A 24206-nucleotide genomic window follows, 5' to 3' on the forward strand; every position below is an offset into this window, starting at 1 on the left:
CTGATTTTAATCGCTCCACCATTGGTGGCCGTGCCTTCAGCTGTCTTGGCCCTAAGCTCTGGAATTCCCTCCCTAAACCTCTCCGCCTCTCTACCTCTCTCTCTTCCTTTAAGACGTTCCTTAAAACCTACCTTACAAGTCTGCCTTAATATCTCATGTGGCTCGGTGTCAAGTTTTGTTTACTAACGCTCCTGTGAAACAGCTTGGGACGTTTCACTATGTTAAAGGCGCTATATAAATACAAGTTGTTGTTGTTGTTATACCATGCAACGGAAACTGAAGATGATTTGTGGATAGGGTGATGGAGGTGACGACTCACTCACACTGCAAGTTTTCAATTTTATCTTTGACACGCTCGAGGGCTGGGGGTGTGGGGGGAGGAGGGGGGGGAATGGAGACACAAACCAAGGACAGACACTTCGACCAAGGACAGACACTTCTACACAAAGAACGAAGGGCTTGTCTCAGATCAATAGTCTATCTTCCTAAGCAGGCAAAGCGTACAACACATGGAGACTATAGCAGGTGACACGCAGGAAAAATAGTGAAATAAATTACAAAATAGACTTTACACCAGTCGAGTTATTCTGGGCTAGAGGTACGATATTAACAATCGTCCACATCAACTGCCACGCACCAAGAATATTAATTTGCAGATGAAAAAAAGTGTGTTTAATTTGAAGGTGTGGCATATATGCGAGTTAATTTTTTTTCCAGGAGGAGCTCAAGTTTGGGACACTGCAATACAATACTAGTATCTATTATTCATAGTAAATTAAAAACATGGTTTAAAATGATATGGTATTTGTTTCCGCTATATCACCAAGTTATTAATCTCCCTTCCTCATCGAAATAAGAGCATTCTGCTCAGTGTCATGTGTTGTACTAGCCTCTATTTATAAAACGACACTGCAGTACGCGCTTCTATTAATGAGCAATGGGAGCACAAGGGGGCAATAACTAGAGTGCAGTGAACGGCCGCTGGTGAATTACAAAACAGTAATAAAATTGAGAGGTTCAGACAATGTTACAAACCACAAAATTGAAACGTGACCAATTTACGCTCAACTCCAAGGCTGGATTCGGCTTTTAAACTCTCTGTCAACCACTTATTGCACTGACAAGGATAGTGAATCTGCAATATTTTTAATGAACAACAATAACTTCTATTTATACAACGCCTTTAACGTAGTAAAACGTCCCAAGGCGCTTCACAGGAGCATTATAAAACTAAATTTGACAGCGAGCCACATAAGGAGATATTAGGGCAGATGAGCAATAGCTTGGTCAGAGGTTTTAAGGAGTATCTTAAGGAGGAAAGAGAGGTAGAGAGGCAAAGAGGTTTAGAGAGGGAATTCGAGAGCTTCGGGCCTTGGCAGCTGAAGGCAAGGCCACCAACGGTGTTGCGATTAAAATCAGGGATGCTCAAAAGGCCAAAATTGAAGGGGTGCAGCTATCTTGGCGGGTTATAGGGCTGGAGGAGGTTAGAGAGAAAGGGAGGGGCAAGGCCATGGAGGGATTTGAAAACCAAGGATGAGAATTTTAAAATCGAGGCGGTGCTTAACCAGGAGCCAATGTAGGTCAGCGAGCACAGGGGTGATGAATTTATTGAAGGTGACGTGATTCTTATTGCGCGAGGTGAGGCAGCAAGTGTATGCAAGCTATTTGACTGTGCAACACATCACAGTTCAGCCCAACACTGTCTTCAATCAACATCCCACACCCACTTTCTAACAGGATTCACTGGATAGTGATTAGGACTGGGAACCCTGGGTTGATTTTCCACTCCGCTGGCACAGAGCCAGTGGCCAATTGCCCCACCCGTATCATTGCCCGCCTGAAATTAAGTAACAGCATAGGTTCACTTTGGTTCAAAATACACTACTTTTTGTAACATGCACCAGTGAAATTCAAGTCCAATACTGAATGAAATACAGACTGCATTCACTGGATCTTTCACCTGTGATCCTAATTATTTACATCAGCAGAAGTAACGATTCCTCCGTGCCCAATTACTCGACCATACATTTCCATTCCAAAAATGCACATTGATAAAGCATAGCCAATAACTCACCAATCATTTGAACCACACAAGATCCAACAAACTGCATTATAAACTAAACGAATAGTAACTTAGGCCGACCGCAAATGGACAGAGATGCATTCAGTGCCCCCCGATCTACTCTTGGGCCCGAGACAATATGTCGGTTAACAATATATCTCATTCAAAAACAAAATGAAATTTGAAATTAAAAGAAACACACCCGCTCGGCGCCTTAAACCTGGTTGTTATTCACGTTAAGCAAACCCCCCATACCACTTTACATGGCACAAAGTGTGGCAAAAATGACGAGCAGTAATGTCAGGCAAGTAGTTAAATCCGCTCGTACAACTAAAAGTTGTAAAACAACAACCTGCATTTAGATAGCGCCTTTAAGGTCCCAAGGCGCTTCACGGGAGCGCGATCAGACAAAAATTGGAGCCACGCAAGGACTGGTGACCAAAAGCTTGCTCAAAAAGAGGTCGGCTTTTTAGATCAAATTCGTGTCATTATTAAGAAATTATATATGTAAAAATAAAGAAGCTATGGCTTACGGTACCTTGAGGTCTTGCGTTTTGTTGTTGCGGGATGATGGAGGCAGCGAGAGCGATGGGCAGGCAGCATCTGGAGGAACAGCATCACCCTGCTGTCTCAGCGCAGCATCAGCACCAGCTCCTGGCTTCACCCCATGCTCCTCATCCAGGGGCAGCTCATCAGACTTGCACCGCTTCATCTGCAAAAAGGAGGGTGAGTGGGTAGGGGGCGGTGGGGAAGAAGGATGGGGAAGTGGGATCTTGCTGTGTATATTGCTAAAAACTATCTCCCACCTCCCCCCACCAATTAAAAAAAAAACCACCCTTAATTAAACTGGCTTAAAAATTTACTCTTCCAGGGATCCATCCGAATAAATCGCTGACGTTTACAGGCAGAAGACATCTTAATGACAGAAATTAAACGAGGTTAAGACTTTTAATGCTCTCTCATGGCGACACCGCCTTTTAATTCTTGCCCCCTCAGAAAAATCGCCTCTGGTGACCTCGGCGGCTAAAATGCACAGCACTTCACTTAATGGATTTACAAATGCTGCCGATTTAAGCAGCCGCCGGTGGGTTTTGACGATTTTTTTTTACATAACCGCCATCACCGAACTCCCCGACGAGCCGCTGCCTGACTGAGGGGAAACAGCCATGGCGGAGGAGGGGAGAGGAAGCCCCGCCCCTTTTCTGCGCCTCCAACCAAACCTCCTCTCCCCCCCACTCAGCGACGGGCTACGGCTGATTGACACTGGCAGCGGCCAATAGGAGGCGAGGGATGGGTGAGGCGGCGGGGGTGGGACTTGTGGGGCCACATTCAAGTTCGGTTGTCGGTGTATATATATAGGGAGAGAGGTAGAAGGCTTCTCTCTGGTGGAACTCTTCTGCACAGTGCAGGTAATTTAATGTAATTGCTGAATCTTCTCCTTCTATCATCAAGCAGTTGCCCCCCCCCCTTAAAGAGGCACAACTTAACCAAAAAAATGAAAAGGAAACTTAACAAATTAAATGGAAGAAAGACTTGCATTTCTATAGCGCCTTTCACGATCACTGGACATCTCAAACCGCTTTACAGCCAATGAAGTACTTTTGGAGTGTAGTCACTGTTGTAATGTGAGAAATGCGGCAGCCAGTTTGTGCTCAGCAAGCTCCCACAAACAGCAATGTAACAATGACCAGGTAATCTTGTTTTTTGTTATGTTGGTTGAGGGATAAATATTGGCCAGGACACAGGGGATAACTCCCCTGCTCTTCTTTGAAATAGTGCCATGGGATCTTTTACATCCACCTGAGAGGGCAGACAGGACCTTGGTTTAACACATAAAAACATAGAAGATAGGAGCAGGAGTAGGCCATTCGGCCCCTCGAGCCTGCTCTGCCATTCAATGAGATCATGGCTGATAATCCAAATTCAGTACCCTGTCCCTGCCTTCTCTCCATATCCCTTGATTCCTTTAGCCTTAAGAAATATATCTAACTCCTTCTTGAATATATTTAATGAATTGGCCTCTACGGCCTTCTGTGGTAGAGAATTCCACAGGTTCACCACTCTCTGGGTGAAGAAATTCCTTCTCATCTCTGTCCTAAATGGCTTACCCCTTATCCTTAGACTGTGATCCCTGGTTCTGGACTCCCCGACCATCAGGAACATCCTTCCTGCATTTAGTCTGTCTAGTCCTTTTAGAATTTTATAAGTTTCAATGAGATCCCCTCTCATTCTTCTAAACTCCAGCGAGTATAAGCCCAGTCGACTCAATCTCTCCTCATATGTCATTCCTGCAATCCCAGGTATCAGCCTGGTGAATCTTCGCTGCACTCCCTCCCTCCAACACCTCATTTGAAAGACAGCACCTCCAACAGTGCAGCACTCTCTCAGTACTACGCTGCAGTGTCAACATAGATTTATGTGCTCAAGTCTCTGGAGTGGAACTATGAACCCACAACCTTCTGACTCACAGGCAAGTGTGCTACCAACTGAGCCACAGCTGACAGTGCTAATAGTAAATTACTATTCCTCGGGGCGATAATGCACTCCAGTCCCCCACCGGTCGCAGAAGACCTCAAGCATGCCGGTGGGCACCGCGTGCTCCATCTCCAGGGACACCCGGGCACGAACGTAGCCATGGAAGAGAGGCGGGCAGTGGGCCGAACAATCGCCCGCTGCCTGGACCTGTTGATGGACGCCTTGGCCTGGCCCAGGAGCAGTCAGTGCAATTGCTGTTCATATATATAAAACAGCAATAACTTGCATTTAAAGAACACCTTTAATGTAAAAAGTCCCAAGGCACTTCACAGAAGCAATTATCAAACAAAAATTTGACACCGAGCCACATAAAGAGATATTAGGACAGATGAAGAAAGAAAGAATTGCATTTATACAGTACTTTTCACGACCACCGGACGTCCCAAAGCGCTTTACAGCCAATGAAGTACTTTTGAAGTGTTGTAATGTAGGAAACGCGGCAGCCAATTTGCGTACAGCAAGCTCCCACAAACAGCAATGTGATAATGACCGGATAATCTGTTTGTGTTATGTTGATTGAGCTATAAATATTGGCCAGGAAACCGGGGATAACTCCCCTGCTCTCCTTAGAAATAGTGCCATGGGATCTTTTATGTCCACCTGAGAGAGCAGACAGGGCCTCAGTTTAACGTCTCATCAAAAAGACGGCACCTCCGACAGTGCAGCACTCCCTCAGCACTACACTGGAGTGTCAGCCTAGATGTTCAAAAGCTTGGTCAAAGAGGAAGGTCTTAAAGGAGGAGAGAGAGGCGGAGCGGTTTAGGGAGGAAACTCCAGAGTTTAGGGCCTAAGTAGATGAAGTCACAGCCTCCAAGGGTGGGGTGATCAAAATTGGGATTGCGCAAGAGGCCAGAATATATAAATAAAATAGTGTGTGGGAATGGGTGTGTTCTGCCTCGCTGCCTCTCTCTAAATATCTTTTTTTTAATTCATTGATGGGATATGGGCGTCGCTGGCTGGCTAGGCCTGCATTTAGTGCCCATCCCTAATTGCCCTTGAGAAGATGGTGGTGAGCCACCTTCTTGAAGCGCTGCAGTCCATATGGTGTAGGTACACCCACAATGCTGTTAGGAAGGGAGTTCCAGGATTTTGGCCCAGCGACAGTGAAGGAACGGCGATACAGGTCCAAGTCAGGATGGTGTGTGGCTTGGAGGGGAACTTGTAGGTGGTGATGTTCCCATGCGTCTGCTGCCCTTGTCCTTCTAAGTGGTAGAGGTCGCGGGTTTGGAAGGTGCTGTTGAAGGAGCTTTGGCGAGTTGCTGCAGTGCATCTTGTAGATGGTACACACTGCAGCCACAGTGCGCCGGTGGTGGAGGGAGTGAATGTTGAAGGTGGTGGATGGAATGCCAATCAAGCGGGCTGCTTTATCCTGAATGGTGTCGAGCTTCTTGAGTGTCGTTGGAGCTGCACTCATCCAGGCAAGTGGAGAGTATTCCATCACACTCCTGACTTGTGCCTTGTAGATGGTGGAAAGGCTTTGGGGAGTCAGGAGGTGAGACACTCGCCGCAGAATTCCCAGCCTCTGGCCTGCTCTTGTAGCCACAGTATTTATATGGCTGGTCCAGTTCAGTTTCTGATCAATGGTAACCCCCAGGATGTTGATAATGGGGGATTCAGTGATGGTAATGCCATTGAATGTCAAGGGGAGATGGTTAGAGTCTCGCTTGTTGGAGATGGTCATTGCCTGGCACTTGTGTGGTGCGAATGTTACTTGCCACTTGTCAGCCCAAGTCTGAATGTTGTCCAGGTCTTGCTGCATATGGACACGGACTGCGTCAGTATCTGACGAGTCTCGAATGGTGCTGAACAGTGTGCAATCATCAGCGAACATCCCCACTTCTGACCTTATGCTGGAGGGAAGGTCATTGATGAAACAGCTGAAGATGGTTGGGCCTAGGACACTGCCCTGTGGAACTCCTGCAGTGATGTCACGTGATTGAGATGAATGACCTCCAACAACCGCAGCCAACTTCCTTTGTGCTAGGTATGATTCCAACCAATGGAGAGTTTTCCCCTGATTCCCATTGACTTCAGTTTTGCTAGGGCTCCTTGATGCCACACTCGATCAAATGCTGCCTTGATGTCAAGGGCAGTCACTCTCACCTCACCTCTTGAGTTCAGCTCTTTTGTCCATGTTTGGACCAAGGCTGTAATTGTTGAATCCGTGAATGTTAATGTATGGTTTTCTTCAATAAATCGACAGAGACTGCAGAGGAACAATTAACAGGTGTTTACTGGATGCAGGTTGCTCAAAAACTAAAGTACAGATCCCTACTCAGGGTTTATATACCGGTGTGGTCACTGCCGGTACTACAGTATACAGGAGCTGTAAAAAGTAGTTCTCCCCTTAAAGGTACATACACTACAATTCCTCCCCTTTTAGATTAACAGTACCATAACATTCATTTAACAATTAACACTTTTAACATGTAACATTAACGGCAAATAGTCCATTTATAAATTCGGTCTTTGGGGCGGCTTCCTGATCCTTTCTGGATAGCGCCTTTCCTGAGTGCCTTGCTCTTGGTGCGGAGGCGATTCTGCCCCCTGTCGTCGGTTGGTTCATCAGCTTCCGATGCTACTGTTTCTGGGGTAGATGCGACCGGTATGTCGGGTTTAGGGTTGCAAAGGGGTGGAAAGTTTCCGGTAAATTTCCGGAAATTTTCCACGGGAAGTTTAGCTTGGGAATTTTGGGAATTTTGCCCAAAAAAGCACATGCTAGCATAATATTGTTTTTTTTGTATTTCTTTTTTTTCCACAGGTCCTCTCTTAAAATTACTAACAGATGGAATCTTAATTATTAAGGAATTTCTTAATCAATATATGTTTATCTTCTTACTTGGCTTGTTTTAATAATTACAAGTTTTGTGTGTGACTGTGAACAAATGTGTCCTGATTGGTTGGATGAGTGGATGAGCGATTAGCTCCCTCTATTTGTAATATTTGCATATCGAATTGTGATTGGCCTGCAGGCATCTGTAAGACTGCTATAGTTTTTTTAAGATCCAGGTTAGGGGTCCTGAGGGAAGTCATTTTGTTTCCTGCTGATGTTGTGATGATGCTGTAAGTAAATCAGACTTTATACCAAATAAACCAGTTACTTGTTGAACTCTGTTGTCCTTCAATTTAAAATATACAAAATAATACACTATTGGTGATGTAGCGTCGTGTGTGTATAGGTCATGCTTCCATCACATGGAGCATCAGCAAAAATGTACTCACCCTGTTGCAATCGTGCTGATCGACCGCAGTTCGACACAGAGATGAATGCCCTTTATTTCTCTGCATAGAACAATGCCACGTTTACCGTCGGATGTGTGGGAGCATTTTACCCCAGGCATTAAAGATGGAAAGACTGTGTACATGTGCAAACACTGTAGAAAGCCATATGTAAAGAATGCCACAAAGATGCAGCAGCATTTATCCAAATGCAACAACTTCACTCAAAGCTCACAGCAGTCAGCCCAGAGTTCCTCTGCTTCCATTCAAGAAGATGATGGTTCTCATTCAGCATCAGGCTCCTTATCATCAGCAACTCCTGGCCCACTTGGAAGGTTCTTTGATACAATGGATAACCATAGCCAGAAGAATGCAGATGAGTGCCTTGCTCGAGCTGTATATGCAACAGGCTCACCCCTCATGCTCACAGCCAATGTGTACTGGAAGAGATTTTTCAATGTTATTCGCCCTGCATACTGTCCTCCCACCAGACATGCTTTGTCTACTTATTTGCTGGAGGCTGAGTATAACAGAGTCCAAGGAAAGCTCAAAGAAACGATAGCGATGGCAGACTATGTTGCAGTTATCTCAGATGGGTGGTCAAATGTACGAGGGGAGGGCATCATAAACTACATCGTCTCCACTCCTCTCCCAGTGTTCTTCAAGAGCACAGACACGAGGGACAACAGACACACAGGCATATACATTGCTGATGAGCTGAAAGCGGTCATCAACGATCTTGGATCACAAAAGGTCTTTGCAGTAGTTACTGACAAATGCTGCGAATATGAAGGCTGCTTGGGCTCAAGTGGAGGAGGCCTACCCTCATATTACGTCTATTGGGTGCGCAGCTCATGGGCTTAACCTGCTCCTCAAGGACATCATGGGTTTGAGAACCATGGAAGCATTGTACAAGAGAGCCAAGCAAGTTGTTAAGTATGTCAGGGGAAAACAGGTAGTTGCAGCAACCTACAACTCCAAGCAAATGACAAAGAACAAGAACACCACACTGAAGCTGCCCAACAACACTAGATGGGGTGGTGTTGTCATAATGTACAACAGCCTTCTGGAGGGGAAGGAGTCGCTGCAAGAAATGGCAATATCCCAGTCTGGGGATATGGAAACTACCATCAAGAAAATACTGCTGGATGATGTGTTTTGGGAGAGAGTGGTTAGCAGCCTTAAACTACTCTCACCAGTAGCATCTGCAATTGCTCAGATTGAAGGAGATGACGCTGTCTTGTCAGATGTTCTCAGGCTTTTTACTGATTTAAAAGAACAAATCAGCATTGCCCTACCCACATCCCTGCTGCTCAAAGCAGAGGAGAAGGCAATTGTTCAATTCATACAGACGCGTCAAGAATTTTGTGTCAAGCCGATTCATGCTGCAGCATACATGCTGGACCCAAAGCATGTTGGGAGACCAATACTTTCTGGAGAACAGATCAACAGCGCTTACAGTGTGATTTCTACCCTCTCACACCATCTCAATCTGGATGTGGGCAAAGTTCTCTACCAAGCAAGGTCTTTGGAATAGGGATGTGATATGGGAATCATGCAAGCATATCAGTGCACATACCTGGTGGAAGGGACTTTGTGCATCTGAGGCCCTGTCACCTATTGCATCGGTGATACTCCAAATCCCACCTTCATCAGCGGCCTCTGAACGAAACTGGTCACTTTTTGGGAATACGCATACAAAGGTGCGCAACAGGCTGACTAACAAGAGAGTGGAGAAACTGGTGGCTATCCGGGCGAACCTACAACTTATTGAGCCAGATACAGAAGTGTCCACCACACAGCTAGACACTGACACAGAGGAGGAAATGGACACGTCAGAGCCAGAGTCAGAGAATCAGGAGGAGTAATGAGGAGTAGAAGACTCAGAAGACTCATGAGTAGAAGACTCAAAGGGACAAAATAAGGACAAATTACAGGCTAAATAAGCTGACGCTCTTTTTTTATTTTAGATGGGTCTTTTTTGTGGGGGGTTCAATAAAGTTCAAAATTATAACCTAAATAAAGTTTTGAAAGCCTGTTTTTATTTGTATGGAACAGTATGTCTATTTTGACGACAAAGATAATATAAGGGTCAGAGACAAAAACCATCAGTGTGCAAAAAAACTCAAAACTCCCATAAATTCCCAAAATTCCCATAAATTCCCGAAAATTCCCATAGAAAGTTTCCTCTTTTAAAAATTCCCAGAATTTTGCAACCCTAGTTGGGTTCATCACCAGGTACGCAAGACCTGGGGCGGACTCTTTCCTGTGACTCTAGGATCTGGTCGACATGGCGTCTCACAATGTTCTCCCCAACATCCATGGTGTACATTCGTGGCCCCTGCCGTGTGCATATCGTTCCTAGTTGCCATTTCTCTGTTCGGTAGTCACGAGCCAAGACTGGTTGCCCTACATTGAAGCTCCTTGTCGGCTTCTCATTGATGTGCTGGAATTGCTTATTCTCAACATCTCTTCGTACATTTGGTTTGAGCAAATCCAGACGAGATCTCAACCTTCAGTTAAAGAACATCATGGCCGGGGTCTCGTTGGTGACTGTATGTGTCGCATTTCTGTAGGCTAACATGAAATTGTCCACCTTATGCTGCAGTGGAATGTCGTCATCGCACATGGCCCTTACTGCTTTTTTAAAGGTTTGTACAAACCTCTCAGCCAATCCATTGGTGGCTGGATGATACGGAGCGGAGGTGTAATGCCTTACCCCATTCCTTTTCATAAATCTTCGAAACTCTTCGGACACAAACTGTGGTCCATTATCAGAGCAAATCTGCTCTGGCAAGTCGTTCCTGGCAAAGATGGTCCGTAGGACTGCAATAGTTTTCTCCGTGGTGGTGGAGGACATTTTGATCACCTCAGGCCATTTCGAGTGCGCATCCACAGCTATTAAAAACATTCAGTCCATGAATGGACCAGCAAAATCAATATGCACCCGTTGCCATGGAGATGAGGGCCACTCCCATGGGTGTAGAGGGGCATGTGGTGGTGCATTTTGGACCTTCTGGCATCCTGAGCAGCTCTTTGTCAGGTCCTCGATTTGCTGATCGATCCCCGGCCACCACACATAAGCCCTAGCAAGGCTTTTCATTTTCACCCCTCCCTGATGGCCTTCGGAAAGCTCATTGAGCACTCTCTCCCTTAACTTGGGTGGAATTACCACTCGGGATCCACACATCAAGGTCCCCTGGCATACTGACAGCTGTTCTCTTCTGGATGAGAATGCTGGCAACAGTGAGTCGCCATGTGCTGGCCATCCCTTCACCGTCAAATCATATACCCGAGACAGTGTCGGGTCATTTCGGGTCTCCTTCTCTATACCAGCGTTAGTTACTGGCAAGCATTCAATGATAGTCGAATGAAATATTTCGACAGGATCCACTGCTGGTGCTTCCTCCGCAGTAGGTAGTGGCAGGCTTGATAGCCCATCAGCGTTTCCATGCTGTTTCGTACCCTTATACTCGATATCATATTGGTGCGCCCCTAGAAAAAGGGACCATCTTTGTAGCCATTGCGCAGTCATCACCGGAACACCTTTCTTTGGATTAAAGATGGAGACAAGTGGTTGGTGGTCAGTCAGCAAGGTGAACTTCTGCCCATGCAGATAGTGGTTGAACTTTTTCACTCCCCACACTAGGCTGAGGGCCTCCCTGTCAATCTGGGCGTAGTTACGCTCGGCTGAGGTTAGTGACCGAGACGCAAAGGCTACTGGCCTCTCCGAGCTGTCTGGGAATTTGTGCGACAGCATCGCTCCAATGCCATAGGGTGATGCATCACATGCCAGCCAAATTGGTAGTGCCGGGTTGAAATGGGCCAACACCTCTTTTGATGTGATCAATTCTTTGCACTTCTGGAAAGCTCGTTTACATTCGTCATTCCACTTCCATGGTACCCCCGTTTGCAGTAGGGTGTTCAGTGGGTGTAGAACTGTAGACAAATTCGGCAAGAACTTATGGTAGTAGTTCACCAACCCGAGGAACGACCTCAGTTGTGACACATTTTCCGGTGCCGGAGCCTTGACTACTGCCTCCTGCCTCAATCTTTTCAGGGGACTTATGTAACCCCTCTTCATCAATAACGTGGCCACAATACAAGATCTGCTTCTGGAAAAACTCGCATTTGTGGCGATTAGCTCGGAGCCCATAATCCTTCAATCTAGTGAGCACCTGCTCCAGGTTGGCGAGGTGATCACTGTCATTTTCGCCCGTGACCAGGATGTCGTCCAAATAACACTGGGTCCCTGGAATCCCTTGCAGGACTTGATCCATTGCCCTTTGCCAAATAGCCGGAGCCGATGCTACCCCGAACACCAGCCGGTTGTATTGGTCGAGACCTTTATGAGTGTTGATCGTGAAGTACTGTTTCGAGGCTTCTTCTACCTCCATTTGCAGGTACACCTGGGCCAGATCAATTTTGGTGAAGCGTTTCCCTCCAGATAGCGAGGCGAAAATATCTTCAATCCGCAGAAGCAGATAATTTACAGTGTGAAGGACTGGGTTCACTGTCACCTTAAAGTCCCCACAGATGCGAACCTTCTTTGGTTCCCCAGGCGTATTACTCAACGACCTCTTCATTACAGGAACGATGGGTGTAGCCCACTCGCTCCAGTCCACTTTGGCTAGCGCTCCTGAACGTTCCAAACCTTCCAGCTCTGCTTCGACGGCTGGGCGGATCGCATAAGGTACCGGTCTGGTCTTAAAAAACTTTGGGCTTGCATTTTCCTCTATTTTGATCGTTGCTGTTATGCCTTTTTGTGTTCCGAGTCCCTCCTGGAGCACTTCTTGTGCATCAGTTAGCATTTTTGACAGTCGTCCCGGTGTGACGTCGTCATCCTTTTTGGCATCTACAGTCAGTGCTTGTATGGAATGCCAATCAAGCTGTATCTTCCGGATCCATTCACGCCCTAGTAGTGGCGGTCCTCCATCTGGCAATACATATATATCCATTTTTGGTGTTTCCTTGCCGTTGTATATCACGTTCACCCTTATTTTTCCTTTGGGGTAGACTTTTTGCCCTGTGTACGTCTTCAAGACAATCTCTGTATCTCTCAAGGGTATATGTGAGAATAGCCGCTTGTAGTCCCTTTGGTTTATGACTGTTAGGGCTGATCCTGTGTCCAATTCCATTTTCACTTGGACGTCGTCTATCTTGAGCGTGACCCAGATAGTTTGGTGATCCTCCATTTTGATTACATGATGTAGTTTCAGACAACCCAGCTCCTTGCTTCCGGAGTCTGTATCACTTTTCTGTTCGTCTGAACTACTCTCCGTCACCTTATCTACCTTTTTGTACTTCTCCTGTGGAGATTTCTTGCTGCTGGTTTTCTTTCCCGACCTGCAGACACTTGCTCTGTGTCCTACTTTTCCACACTGTCTGCACACTTGGTCCTTGAACCAACAGTCCTTGTGGTCGTGTGTTGTTTTGCCGCAGCGATAACACTTCACTGCTCCATATGACATTTCATTTGTGCCATATTCTTGCGATCTCCGTTGTATCTCTGCAGCGCCCCGTGCGGCTGCTTCGTGTGATACTGCCATGCTGAAAGCCTTGTCCAGCGTAAGATCCTTTTCTGATAGAAGCCGTTTCTGGGTTCCTTCACTTTGAAGCCCACACACAAACTTGTCCCTTAAAGTATCTGCTAGTCCCGTTCCAAACTGGCAGTGTTTCGATAGTTTGCGCAGTTCTGTTAAATACTCAGCATTACTTTCGTCTTTATGTTGGTTCCTTTTGTGAAACTTAAATCTTTCGGCTATCAGCAGCGGTGTGGGGTTTAAGTGGTCCTGTAGGATTGCCACTATGCTTTCAAAATCCTTTTCCACTGGCTTCTCTGGGGTTATTAGGTTTCGTAGTAAGCCGTACGTTTTTGCACCCATGGAATTCAACAATACCAGTGCTTTCCTGGCATCTGGCACTTCATTCGCCTTGCAGTACACTTCTACATGTTCTATATATGTTGTCCAATCTTCGACTTCATTGTCGAACGCTGTGATACTGCCACTCTTCTGCATCCTTGGGTGTGATTAGACTGGCTAAAAATGGCGTCTCCCGCGCTCTCCCTTCTTCTCCGCCGGCTCAAAATGGCGTCTCCCGCGCTTCTTTCCTCCCCCGCGGACACTGCTCAGCCCTTGAAACCCCGGCCGCGCTCTGCGCGTTTTCCCTTCTCTCGTTGACGCCGCTCGGTCTTCAACCCCGGCTGCGCCCTGTGCGCTTCACCCTCTCTCTTACCCTGTCGACGCTGCTCGGCCTTTTTGTGTGCCGTCGATCGGCTCCAGCCGCTGCCGTCCGGGAAGGGTCTGCGCCGTACCTGCTGCCAGCCCGCTGTACTGGATCGTCTCGACTGGGGAACCAAGCCCAGCTCTCCACAGCCTCCTCTGCGATGTTCAAGTCCTCTCCGGATGGTCGACGCCCGCACTGGTGGAATCGGCCTTCTTTTACAGAATTGCAGGTAGGTTCGAATCAACTCGTCGCCACTGTTGAATCCATGAATGTTAATGTATGGTATTCTTCAATAAATCGACAGAGACTGCAGAGGAACAATTAACAGGTGTTCACTGGATGCAGGTTACTCAAAAACTAAAGTACAGATCCCTACTCAGGGTTTATATACAGGTGTGGTCACTGCCGGTACTACAGTATACAGGAGCTGCAAAAAGTAGTTCTCCCCTTAAAGGTACATACACTACAGTAATGAGGTCAGGAGCTGAGTGGCCCTGGCGGAACCCAAACTGGGCATCAGTTAGCAGGTTATTGCTGAGTAAGTGCTGCTTGATAGCACTGTCGACGACACCTTCCATCACTTTGCTGATGATTGAGAGTAGACTGATGGGACGGTAATTGGCTGGGTCGGATTTGTCCTGCTTTTTGTAGACAGGACATACTTGGGCAATTTTCCACATTGCCGGGTAGATGCCAGTGTTGTAGCTGTACTGGAACAGCTTGGCTAGGGGCGCAGCTAGTTCTGGAGCACAAGTCTTCAGTACTATTGCCGGAATGTTGTCAGGGCCCATAGCCTTTGCAGTATCCAGTGTCTTCAGCCGTTTCTTGACATCACGTGGAGTGAATTGAATGGGCTGAAGACTGGCATCTGTGATGCTGGGGACCTCAGGAGGAGGCCGAGATGGATCATCCACTCGGCACTTCTGGCTGAAGATAGTTGCAAATGCTTCAGCCTTGGCGTTACTTAAATCAACAGGTTTTGAAGAGCTTTTAAAAACAGGAAATTAATTTGCAAGAATATACAACACAGAAACAGGCCATTTGGCCCAACTAGCCTGTGCTGGTGATTGACAGCTCTGCCAGCAAGTGAGGAATGCACAAGAGTACACAGTCTGAGGATATTGCGGCTGGCGGAGGTTACTGTAATCGGGTAGTTTAGTGTAGGGCAATGCTATTGAGGGATTTATAAATGATAATAAGGAATTCCCTTCATAAAACATAAAGCACCTTTCACATCCTCAGGATATCCCAAACTGCTTGACAGCCAATGAATTACTTTTGAAGTGCAGTCACTGTTGTGATGTGTCGGAATGCAGTAGCCAATGACAAGATAATCCGTTTTTATAGTGATGTTGGTTGAGGGATAATTATTGACCATTTTGCTTCAAATAGTACCATGGGATCTTTTACACCTACACCTCACTTTAATGTCTCATCTGAAAAATAGCACCTCTGAGAGTACATCACACTGTCAGTAATGCAACAACAACAACTTGCATTTCTATAGAGCATTTAATGTAATAAAACATCCCAAGGTGCTTCACAGGAGCGTTATCAAACAAAATTTAACACCGAGCCACAAAAGGAGATACTGTATTAGGACAGATGACCAAAAGCTTGATTAAAATGGTAGGTTTTAAGGAGCGTCTTAAAGGAGGAGAGAGAGGTGGAGAGGCTTAGGGAAGGAATTAAAGAGCTTAAGGGCCTCGGCAGCTGAAGGCGCGGTTGCCAATGGTGGAGCAATTAAAATCGAGACTGCGCAAGAGGCCACAATTGGAGGAGCGCAGAGATCTTGAAGGATGTGGGGCTGGAGGTTACAGAGATAGGGAGGGAGGAGGCCATGGAGGGATTTGAAGACAAGGATGAGAATTTTAAAATGGAGGCGTTGCTGGACCGGGAGCCAATGTAGGTCTGAGCACAGGGTTGATGGGTGAACAGGACTTGATGCGAGCTAGGATACGGGCAGCAAGGTTTTGGATGAGCTCAATTTTATGTAGAGTGGAAGATGGGAGGCCGGCCAGGACAGCATTGGAATAGTCAAATCTCGAGGTAACAGAGGCATGGATGAGGGTTTCAGCAATAGATGAGCTGAGGCAGGGGCGGAGTCGGGCGATGTTACGGAGGTGGAAGTAGGCGGCCTTGGTGATGGAACGGATATGTGGTTGGAAGCTCATCACGGGGTTAAATACGACACTGAGATTGCAAATGAACTGGTTCAGCTTCAGACAATTTCCAGGGAGAGGGATGTAGTTAGTGGCCAGGGAACGGAATTTGTGGCGGGGACTGAAGACAATGACTTTGGAAACCCAATATTTAGTTGGAAGAAATTTCTGCTCATCCTGGACTGGATGTTGAACAAGCAGTGTGACACATCAGAGAGAGTGGTGGAGTCGAGCTGGGTGTTGTCAACGTACATGTGGAACTTGACGTTGTGTTTTCGGATGATGTCGCTGAGGAGCACATAGATGAGAAATAGGAGGGGACCAAGGATAGATCCTTGGGGGACACCAGAGGTAATGGTGCGGGAGCAGGAAGAGAAGCCATTGCAAGTGGTTCTCTGGCCATGACTGGATGCTTCTATGATCCTGCCCAAACGACATTTCCTTATGTGCGAGCCTACACAGCAAGTGTATATACTTGCAATATACTTGCTTGTGTTACAGTTGAAATTACTACACCTGGAATTTGGGTGACTTTATTACATTTTTTAAAAATACAACGCTTCCACCTCCTGTGCAGAAGGACTTACCGTTGCCTTGTAATGACCTCCTTGAAAAAGTGTAACATCCCCACCGACACCTGGGAATCCCTGGCCCAAGACCGCACAAAGTGGAGGAGAAGCATCCGGGAAGGCGCCGAACACCTCGAGTCTCTTCGCTGGGAGCAAGCGGAAGCCAAGCACAGGCAGCGCAAGGAGCGCACGTCAACCCAAGCACCCCACCCACCCGCCCCTTCAACCACCGTTTGCCCCACCTGTGACAGAGACTGTAGGTCCCGCATTGGACTCATCAGTCACCTGCAAACTCATTCTTAATGTGGAAGCAAGTCATCCTCGGTTCCGAGGGACTGCCTAAGAAGAAGAATGGTTCCACGGTTACAACAGCTCTTGCAGAAGTGGCCATTATTCATGTGTGAGCCTGGACATTGACTGTCAACCAGCTATTCCACCAAGAGGGACATCACAGCCAAGGAGGATCCACTCCTCAGCTGATATTCACACATGCATAACTTCCAGTAGGATTCACCGGATAATCATCAGGAGTGGGTACCCTGTTTTTTCACGCCCCCCACCCTTCCTTGGCTCAGGTGTCCTGAGGCCAATTGTGGTCACTCCAATTGGCAGTAGTTGACTCATCACACACCAGGGAGTCCAACATGGTACGGCCCAGGTTCATGCATTTAGCACCCAAGCCATCAGTGGGTGGGGTGGGGAAGGACTGTTTAAAATGTTGTTGTTTTTATTACAGTACTAGAATTGTTAAAGAATATCATAATGTGATTTACTTGGTGGTTGCTCTGTGTGAACGGATTCCCATGTGACGCTTCTAAGCGTACAACCATAGAATGATACAGCATGGACGGAGGCCCTTCGGCCCATCGTGCCTGTGCCGGCCCTCTGAAAGTGCCAATGCACTTTATTATGGTTATGTTTATGTTAATGTATTACAAGCCAAATGTATGTTGAATGTTTAAAGGTCTTAATCCAAATGTACACTCTCGGGAGCCGCAAGCCTACATTTCATTGTACTGCACTTGTGCACGAACAATGACCATAAAAGTTGATTTGATTTGATTTGATTTGATTTGAATTAATCCCACTCCCCCTGCTTTTTCCCCATAGCCCTGCAATTTTTTCCCTTCAAGTATTTATCCAATTCCCTTTTAAAAGTTATTTTTGAATCTGCTTCCACCACCCTTTCAGGCAGCGCATTCCAGATCACAACTTGCCGCGTAGTTTTTTTTCCTCATGTCGCCTCTGGTTCTTTTGCCAATGACCTTAAATCTGTTGTCTCTGCTTACCGACCCTTCTGCCACTGGAAACAGTTTATTCTTATTTACTTTATGATTTTGAACACTTCTATCAAATCTCCCCTTAACCTTCAATAACAACAGAAAATGCTGGAAATACTCAGCAGGCCAGGCAGCATCCATGGAGAGAGAAACAGAGGTAACGTTTCAGGTCTGGGATCCTTCATCAGAACTGGAAAAAGCTGGAGATGTAACAGATATTAAGCAGGTGCAGAGACGGGTGGGGGGGGAGGTGGTGGTTATGAGGGGAGGAAGGAATCGAAAGAACATACTGTACTTTTGTAAGAGGCGGGAAAGATAAAATGTTGCAAATGGGAATGGCAAAAATCATACAGCATGAAAAATTGGGGCAGGGGTTGTTGTGTCTGTGTGTTGATAGAGACACTGAAGACAGGAGTTGGTTTCATAGGTGTTTACTAAACAAAGTCTGGAGGGGAACTAACAGATACAACACAATATACAGGCTTATATAGCCCGAGTGGCCATTACCGGCATTACAGTACACATGGGGCTCTTAAAGGCACATACACTACAGGGGTTATGATCTGAAATTGTTGAACTCGATGTTGAGCCCGGAAGGCTGTAAAGTGCCTCATCGAAAGATGAGGTGCTGTTCCTCGAGCTTACGTTGAGCTTCGTTGGAGCAGTGTAAGTGGCCAAGGGTGGAGAGGTCAGAGTTGGAGTGGAGCGGAGAATTAAAGTGACAGGCAACCGGAAGCTCAGGGTCACCCTTACGGACTGAACGGATGTGTTCCGCAAAGCGGTCGCCCAATCTGCGTTTGGTCTCCCCAATGTAGAGGAGACTGCATCGTGAGCAGCGAATACAGTATATTAAATTGCAAGAAGTACAAGTAAATCGCTGTTTCACCTGGAAGGGGTGTTTGGGGCCCTGGACAGTGGGAAGAGGGGAGGTATAAGGGCAGGTGTTGCATCTCCTGCGCTTGCACGGGCAGGTGCCAGGCAAAGGAGAAGGGCAGTTGGGGGTGATTGAGGAGTGGACCAGGGTGTCGCAGAGGGAGTGGTCCCTTTGGAATGCTGAAAGGGGAGGTGAGGGGAAGATGTGTTTGGTGGTGGGATCACGTTGGAGGTGGCGGAAATGGCGGAGGATGATACATTGAATGTGGAGGCTCCCCTTAACCTTCTCGGCTCTGAGGAGAACAACCCCAGTTTCTCTAGTCTGTCCACGTAACTGAAGTCTTTCATCCCTCGTACCATTCTAGTAAATCTCCTCTGCACCCTCTCTGAGGCCTATTTTTTTAAGGCCTATATTGTTAAGGCATTTATATACTTTCATTAACTATATGCACTTTGCCAATTACGACAATCACACATATAATTTAAAGAGAGCAAGTGAAAAAATGATAAAGGGAAGAGAAAAATAGAAAGAAAGACTTGCATTTCTGTAGCGCCTTTCACGACCTCGGGACGTCCCGAAGCACTTTTTGAAGTGTAGTCACTGTTGTAATGTAGGACACATGGCAGCCAATTTGCGCACAGCAAGCTCCCACAAACAGCAATGTGATAATGACCAGATAATCTGTTTTTGTTATGTTGATTGAGGGATAAATATTGGCCCCAGGAAACCGGGGATAACTCCCCTGCTCTTCTTCAAAATAGTGCCGTGGGATCTTTTACGTCCTCCTGAGAGAGCAGACGGGGCCTCAGTTTAACGTCCCATCCGAAAGACAGCACCTCCGACAGTGCAGCACTCCCTCAGTACTGCACTGGGAGTGTCAGGTTAGATTTTGTGCTCAAGTCCCTGGAGTGGGACTTGAACCCACAACCTCCTGACTCAGAGGCGAGTGTGCTGCCAACCGAGCCAGGGCTGACACTGTCATTTAAAGAGAGCAAATGAAAAAAAAAAATTAAACGGAGGAGAAAAATACTAAACAAGCATACGTATTTTATCAACTCTCTTACAATTAAAATAACACATGTTTGCATTGCTCTGCTGTTATGTACATTCTGCCATGTCAATTCTAACATACTGTAAACAGATCATTTTAACATTTTGCTCAACTCAGTTCATATCCTTTCACAACAGGATATAGCTCTTTTCTGGCTATGATGCTGTATGTTAGTAGGTTATAATTTATGAATATCAGGATTTCACATCCTTCAACAGTATTCCCTGTGTTTACATTAATGTTTTAACTCATATTGCTGTAATCAGAGTGAAAAGCGTGTGAGTTATAAGCAATGATCGCCCTCTTTTTTTTAGTGCGCGGCCCATTCAAATTTTCACGCATGCGCGGTTTCGTCCCTGTCGAAGCCGGTGAGCGGCCTGCGCGGGACCTCCAGACCGCTGCACGGCCACGCAGCTTAGCGGGAACATTGGTTATAAGTGACTTGCCAGCAATTCGTGTTAAATGACTTCACCTTAGGTTAACCAGCTGCCTTACACCTGTGTATGCAAATGCCCCATGCAACAGTCTGTGTGAGGAGGTTCCAGATTCCAAGAGGGGTGGGAAGTGCAGTGCATGTACCTTGAAGAAGGAACTATATTCTGCAGTACCAGTAGTGACCACCCCTGTATATAAGCCTGTTAAGTAACTTTGTATAGTAGTTCCATTTTTGTCTCCATTCAGTCAACACCTGTTATAACCAACTTCTGCAGTCCGTGTCTCAATTACACACGGACATTACATTGGCGACGAACAGATCCGAACTTACCTACAGTTCTGCACCACCTCACGGGGATCCATCCCTGAAGCGAAGTTATTAGAGGTCGAAGCCAGAAGGAAGAAATCCAAAAAGAAAAAAAAGCAAACAGAAGAAACGGGCGTCGACCGTGGGCAACCGCCCTCTGATTCATCGAATTCGAAGATTTGCAGGAGAGGCTGTCGAGAGCTGGGCTTGGTTATCCAGTCTATGGTGTTCCAGCTAATCGGGCTGGTGGCAGGTAGTACGCTGATCCTTCCTGGGCTGCGGCGGGCTAGAGCTCATTCGGGTGGCTTTTCAACGGGGCCGAGCAGCGTTGTCGGGAAGAGGAGAGAGAGAGAGAGAGAGGGTGGAGCACACAGGGCGCGGCCGGTGCTATGAAGCCGGGCAGCGTACAGACCCGAGAAGAGGGAGGGAAGTATCCCATAGGGTCTGCTCTGACGACGGGAACAGTAATTAAAATAAAAGAAAAAGAAATTAGAAGCGCAGAAAGCCGCGAGGAGCTGCAGTTTGCCATGGGGACCGCGGAGAGCGGCGTTGGCACGCGAAGACCATAGGGCGTCGCCATCAAGGCATAAAAACGCCAGCAACAGCGCTGGCAGCAGCGGAAAAGGCAGAAAGCGCGGGAGGCGCCATCTTAATCCAGCGGGGAAGAAGGCAAAGCGCGGGAGGCGCCATCTTAGATCTCCAAGATCCCGAAGACTGGCAATATCACTGCCTTCGATAATGCAATAGAAGACTGGACCACGTATGTGGAAAGAGTCGAAGTATATTGCAAGGCAAGTGAAGTAGCCAATGAGAAAAAGGCATCGGTACTACTAAACTTAATGGGCGCAAGAACGTACGGCCTATTGCGGAACCTGATCACTCCAGTCAAATCGATGGCGAAGAGTTTTAACGAAATTGTTGATATCCTACAGGAACACCTAAATCCTACACCGCTGCTGATAGCAGAAAGATTTAAATTCCACAAGAGAAATCAGCATAAAGATGAGAGCAATGCTGATTACCTTACGGAACTACACAAGCTATCAAAGCACTGCCAGTTCGGAGCAGGACTGGCAGATACCCTACAGGACAAATTTGTCTGTGGACTCCTGAGTGAAGGAACCCAGAAGAGGTTACTCTCAGAGAAAGAGCTGACGCTAGATAAGGCTTTCAGCGTGGCAGTATCGTACGAAGCAGCAGCAAGGGGAGCTACGGAAATACAGCAAAAGCCACAGGAATACGGCACCCATGGAATGACATGGGGATTTGAAAAATGTTATCGCTGCGGCAGAACAACCCATGACCAGAAGGACTGCTGGTCCAAGGACAAAACATGCAGGCAATGCGGAAAGATGGGACACATTGCACGAGTTTGCAGGACCGGGAAGAAGACTAACGACAACAAAAAGACTACTAAGGAACAGTACAGGAAAGTACAAAAGATGACGGACAGTAGTTCCGAAGACCAGAAGAGCGATAGTGAATCCGGGAACAAGAGACTAAGCTGTCTCAAACTACACAACGTAATCGCAAAAGAGGATCACCGAACCATTTGGGTCACCCTCACGATAGCAGGGTCCTAAGTCAAAATGGAATTGGATACAGGATCAGCCCTGACCGTCATGAATCGACGAGACTACGAGCGGCTATTCTCACACGTACCCTTGAAAGACACATTCATTGTCTTGAAGACATATACAGGGCAGAAAGTATACCCCAGAGGGAAAATAAGGGTGCCTGTCGAATACAACGGCAAGGAAATACAGAAATTGTATCTGTACATACTGCAAGATGGTGGACCACCGTTATTGGGACGTGAATGGATCAGAAAGATAAGTTTAGACTGGCACTCCATTCAGGCACTGACTGGCTGGTAAAAAGGATGACAACGTCACACCTGGACGATTGTCAAAAATCTTAGCTAATGCTAAAGAGATATTTCAACAAGGACTGGGAACTCTTAAAGGCGTAACCGCCTCGATAAAAATAGAAGAGAATGCAATTCCCAAGTTTTTCAAAGCAAGACCGGTACCGTATGCAATTCGCCCAGCCGTCGAGGCAGAGTTGGAGAATCTGGAGAATGCAGGCGTGTTATCTAAGGTAAACTGGAGCGAGTGGGCGACACCCATCGTTCCTGTCATGAAGAAAACGTTAAACGATAAGTCTGAGGATCCAAGGAAGGTTCGCATCCGTGGGGACTTCAAGGTGACTGTGAACCCAGTCCTTCACACAGTACAGTATCCTCTTCCGAGGATAGAAGATATTTTCGCCTCACTATCTGGAGGGAAACGTTTTACAAAAATTGACCTAGCACAAGCATATTTGCAGATGGAGGTTGAAGAATCCTCTAGGAAATATCTCACGATAAACACTCACAAAGGTCTTTACCAGTATAATCGACTGGTATTCGGAGTAGCATCAGCTCCGGCTATATGGCAAAGAGCGATGGAACAAGTTCTGCAAGGGATTCCGGGGACTCAGTGTTACTTGGACGACATCCTAGTGACAGGTGAAAATGACAGTGACCACCTTGCCAACCTAGAGCAGGTGCTCACTAGACTAAGAGAACATGGGCTACGAGCCAATCGCCCCAAGTGCGAGTTTTTTAAGAAACAAATATCGTATTGTGGCCACGTGATTGATGAAGAGGGGTTACATAAGTCCCCTGACAAAATTGGAGCGGTACTGTCACATAAATCCCTTGATGGTTCAGAGAGGCCGATAGCTTTTGTGTCACGCTCGTTAACTGCAGCCGAGCGTAACTCCGCCCAGATTGACAGAGAGGCCCTCAGCCTGGTGTGGGGGGTGAAGAAGTTCAATCACTACCTGCACGGACAGAAACTTACTCTACTAACTGATCATCAACCTCTTGTCTCCATTTTCAACCCTAAGAAGGGCGTCCCGATAATGACAGCACAACGGCTACAGAGGTGGTCCCTTTTCCTAGGGGCACACCAATATGACATCGAGCACAAAGGAACTAAACAGCATGGGAATGCTGATGGATTGTCGCGCCTACCGTTGCCAACGGTGGAAGAAGCACCTGCAGTGGATCCTGTGGAGATATTCCACTCGACCATAGTCGAATGTCTACCTGTGACGAATGCAAACATAGAAAAGGAAACACGAAATGACCCGACACTCTCCAGGGTCTATGATTTAACGGTGAAGGGATGGCCAGCACATGGCGAACCACTGTTGCCAGCATTCTCGCCGAGAAGAGAACAGCTGTCAGTGTGCCGAGGAACCTTGATGTGTGGATCCAGAGTAGTAATTCCACCCAAATTGAAGGATAGAGTGCTCAATGAGCTTCATGAGGGTCATCTGGGAGGGGTAAAAATGAAGAACTTAGCCAGAGCGTTTGTGTGGTGGCCGGGAATTGATAGAGAAATCGAAGAGATGACCAAGAGCTGTACAGGATGCCAGAAGGTCCAAAACGCCCCACCACAAGCCCCTCTACATACATGGGAGTGGCCCTCATCTC

The 24206-nt window shown here is 46.9% G+C and overlaps 1 protein-coding gene across 2 annotated transcripts in view; it reads right to left on the bottom strand.

Annotated features, from left to right (window-relative positions):
- LOC147105037 (transmembrane and coiled-coil domains protein 2-like) overlaps positions 1–3237 on the bottom strand; it is a 150202-nt gene extending 146965 nt beyond the window's left edge. The window contains exons 1-2 of one of the 2 annotated variants that reach the window (XM_086011071.1): positions 2926–3237; positions 2601–2774 (exon numbers count right to left, since the gene is read on the bottom strand). In XM_086011071.1, coding sequence (XP_085867197.1) covers positions 2601–2774 — 174 coding nt within the window. In that variant the 5' untranslated portion in view covers positions 2926–3237. Of the gene's footprint in view, positions 1–2600 lie in introns of both variants that reach the window. The other variant, XM_086011073.1, reaches the window with a different exon arrangement.
- Between the last annotated feature and the right edge of the window lie 20969 nt (positions 3238–24206).

This window comes from Somniosus microcephalus, chromosome 18, assembly GCF_052327205.1.
Source record: "Somniosus microcephalus isolate GS21.2 chromosome 18, FLI_Smic_1.0, whole genome shotgun sequence".
In the NCBI taxonomy this organism is placed as follows: domain Eukaryota; kingdom Metazoa; phylum Chordata; class Chondrichthyes; order Squaliformes; family Somniosidae; genus Somniosus; species Somniosus microcephalus.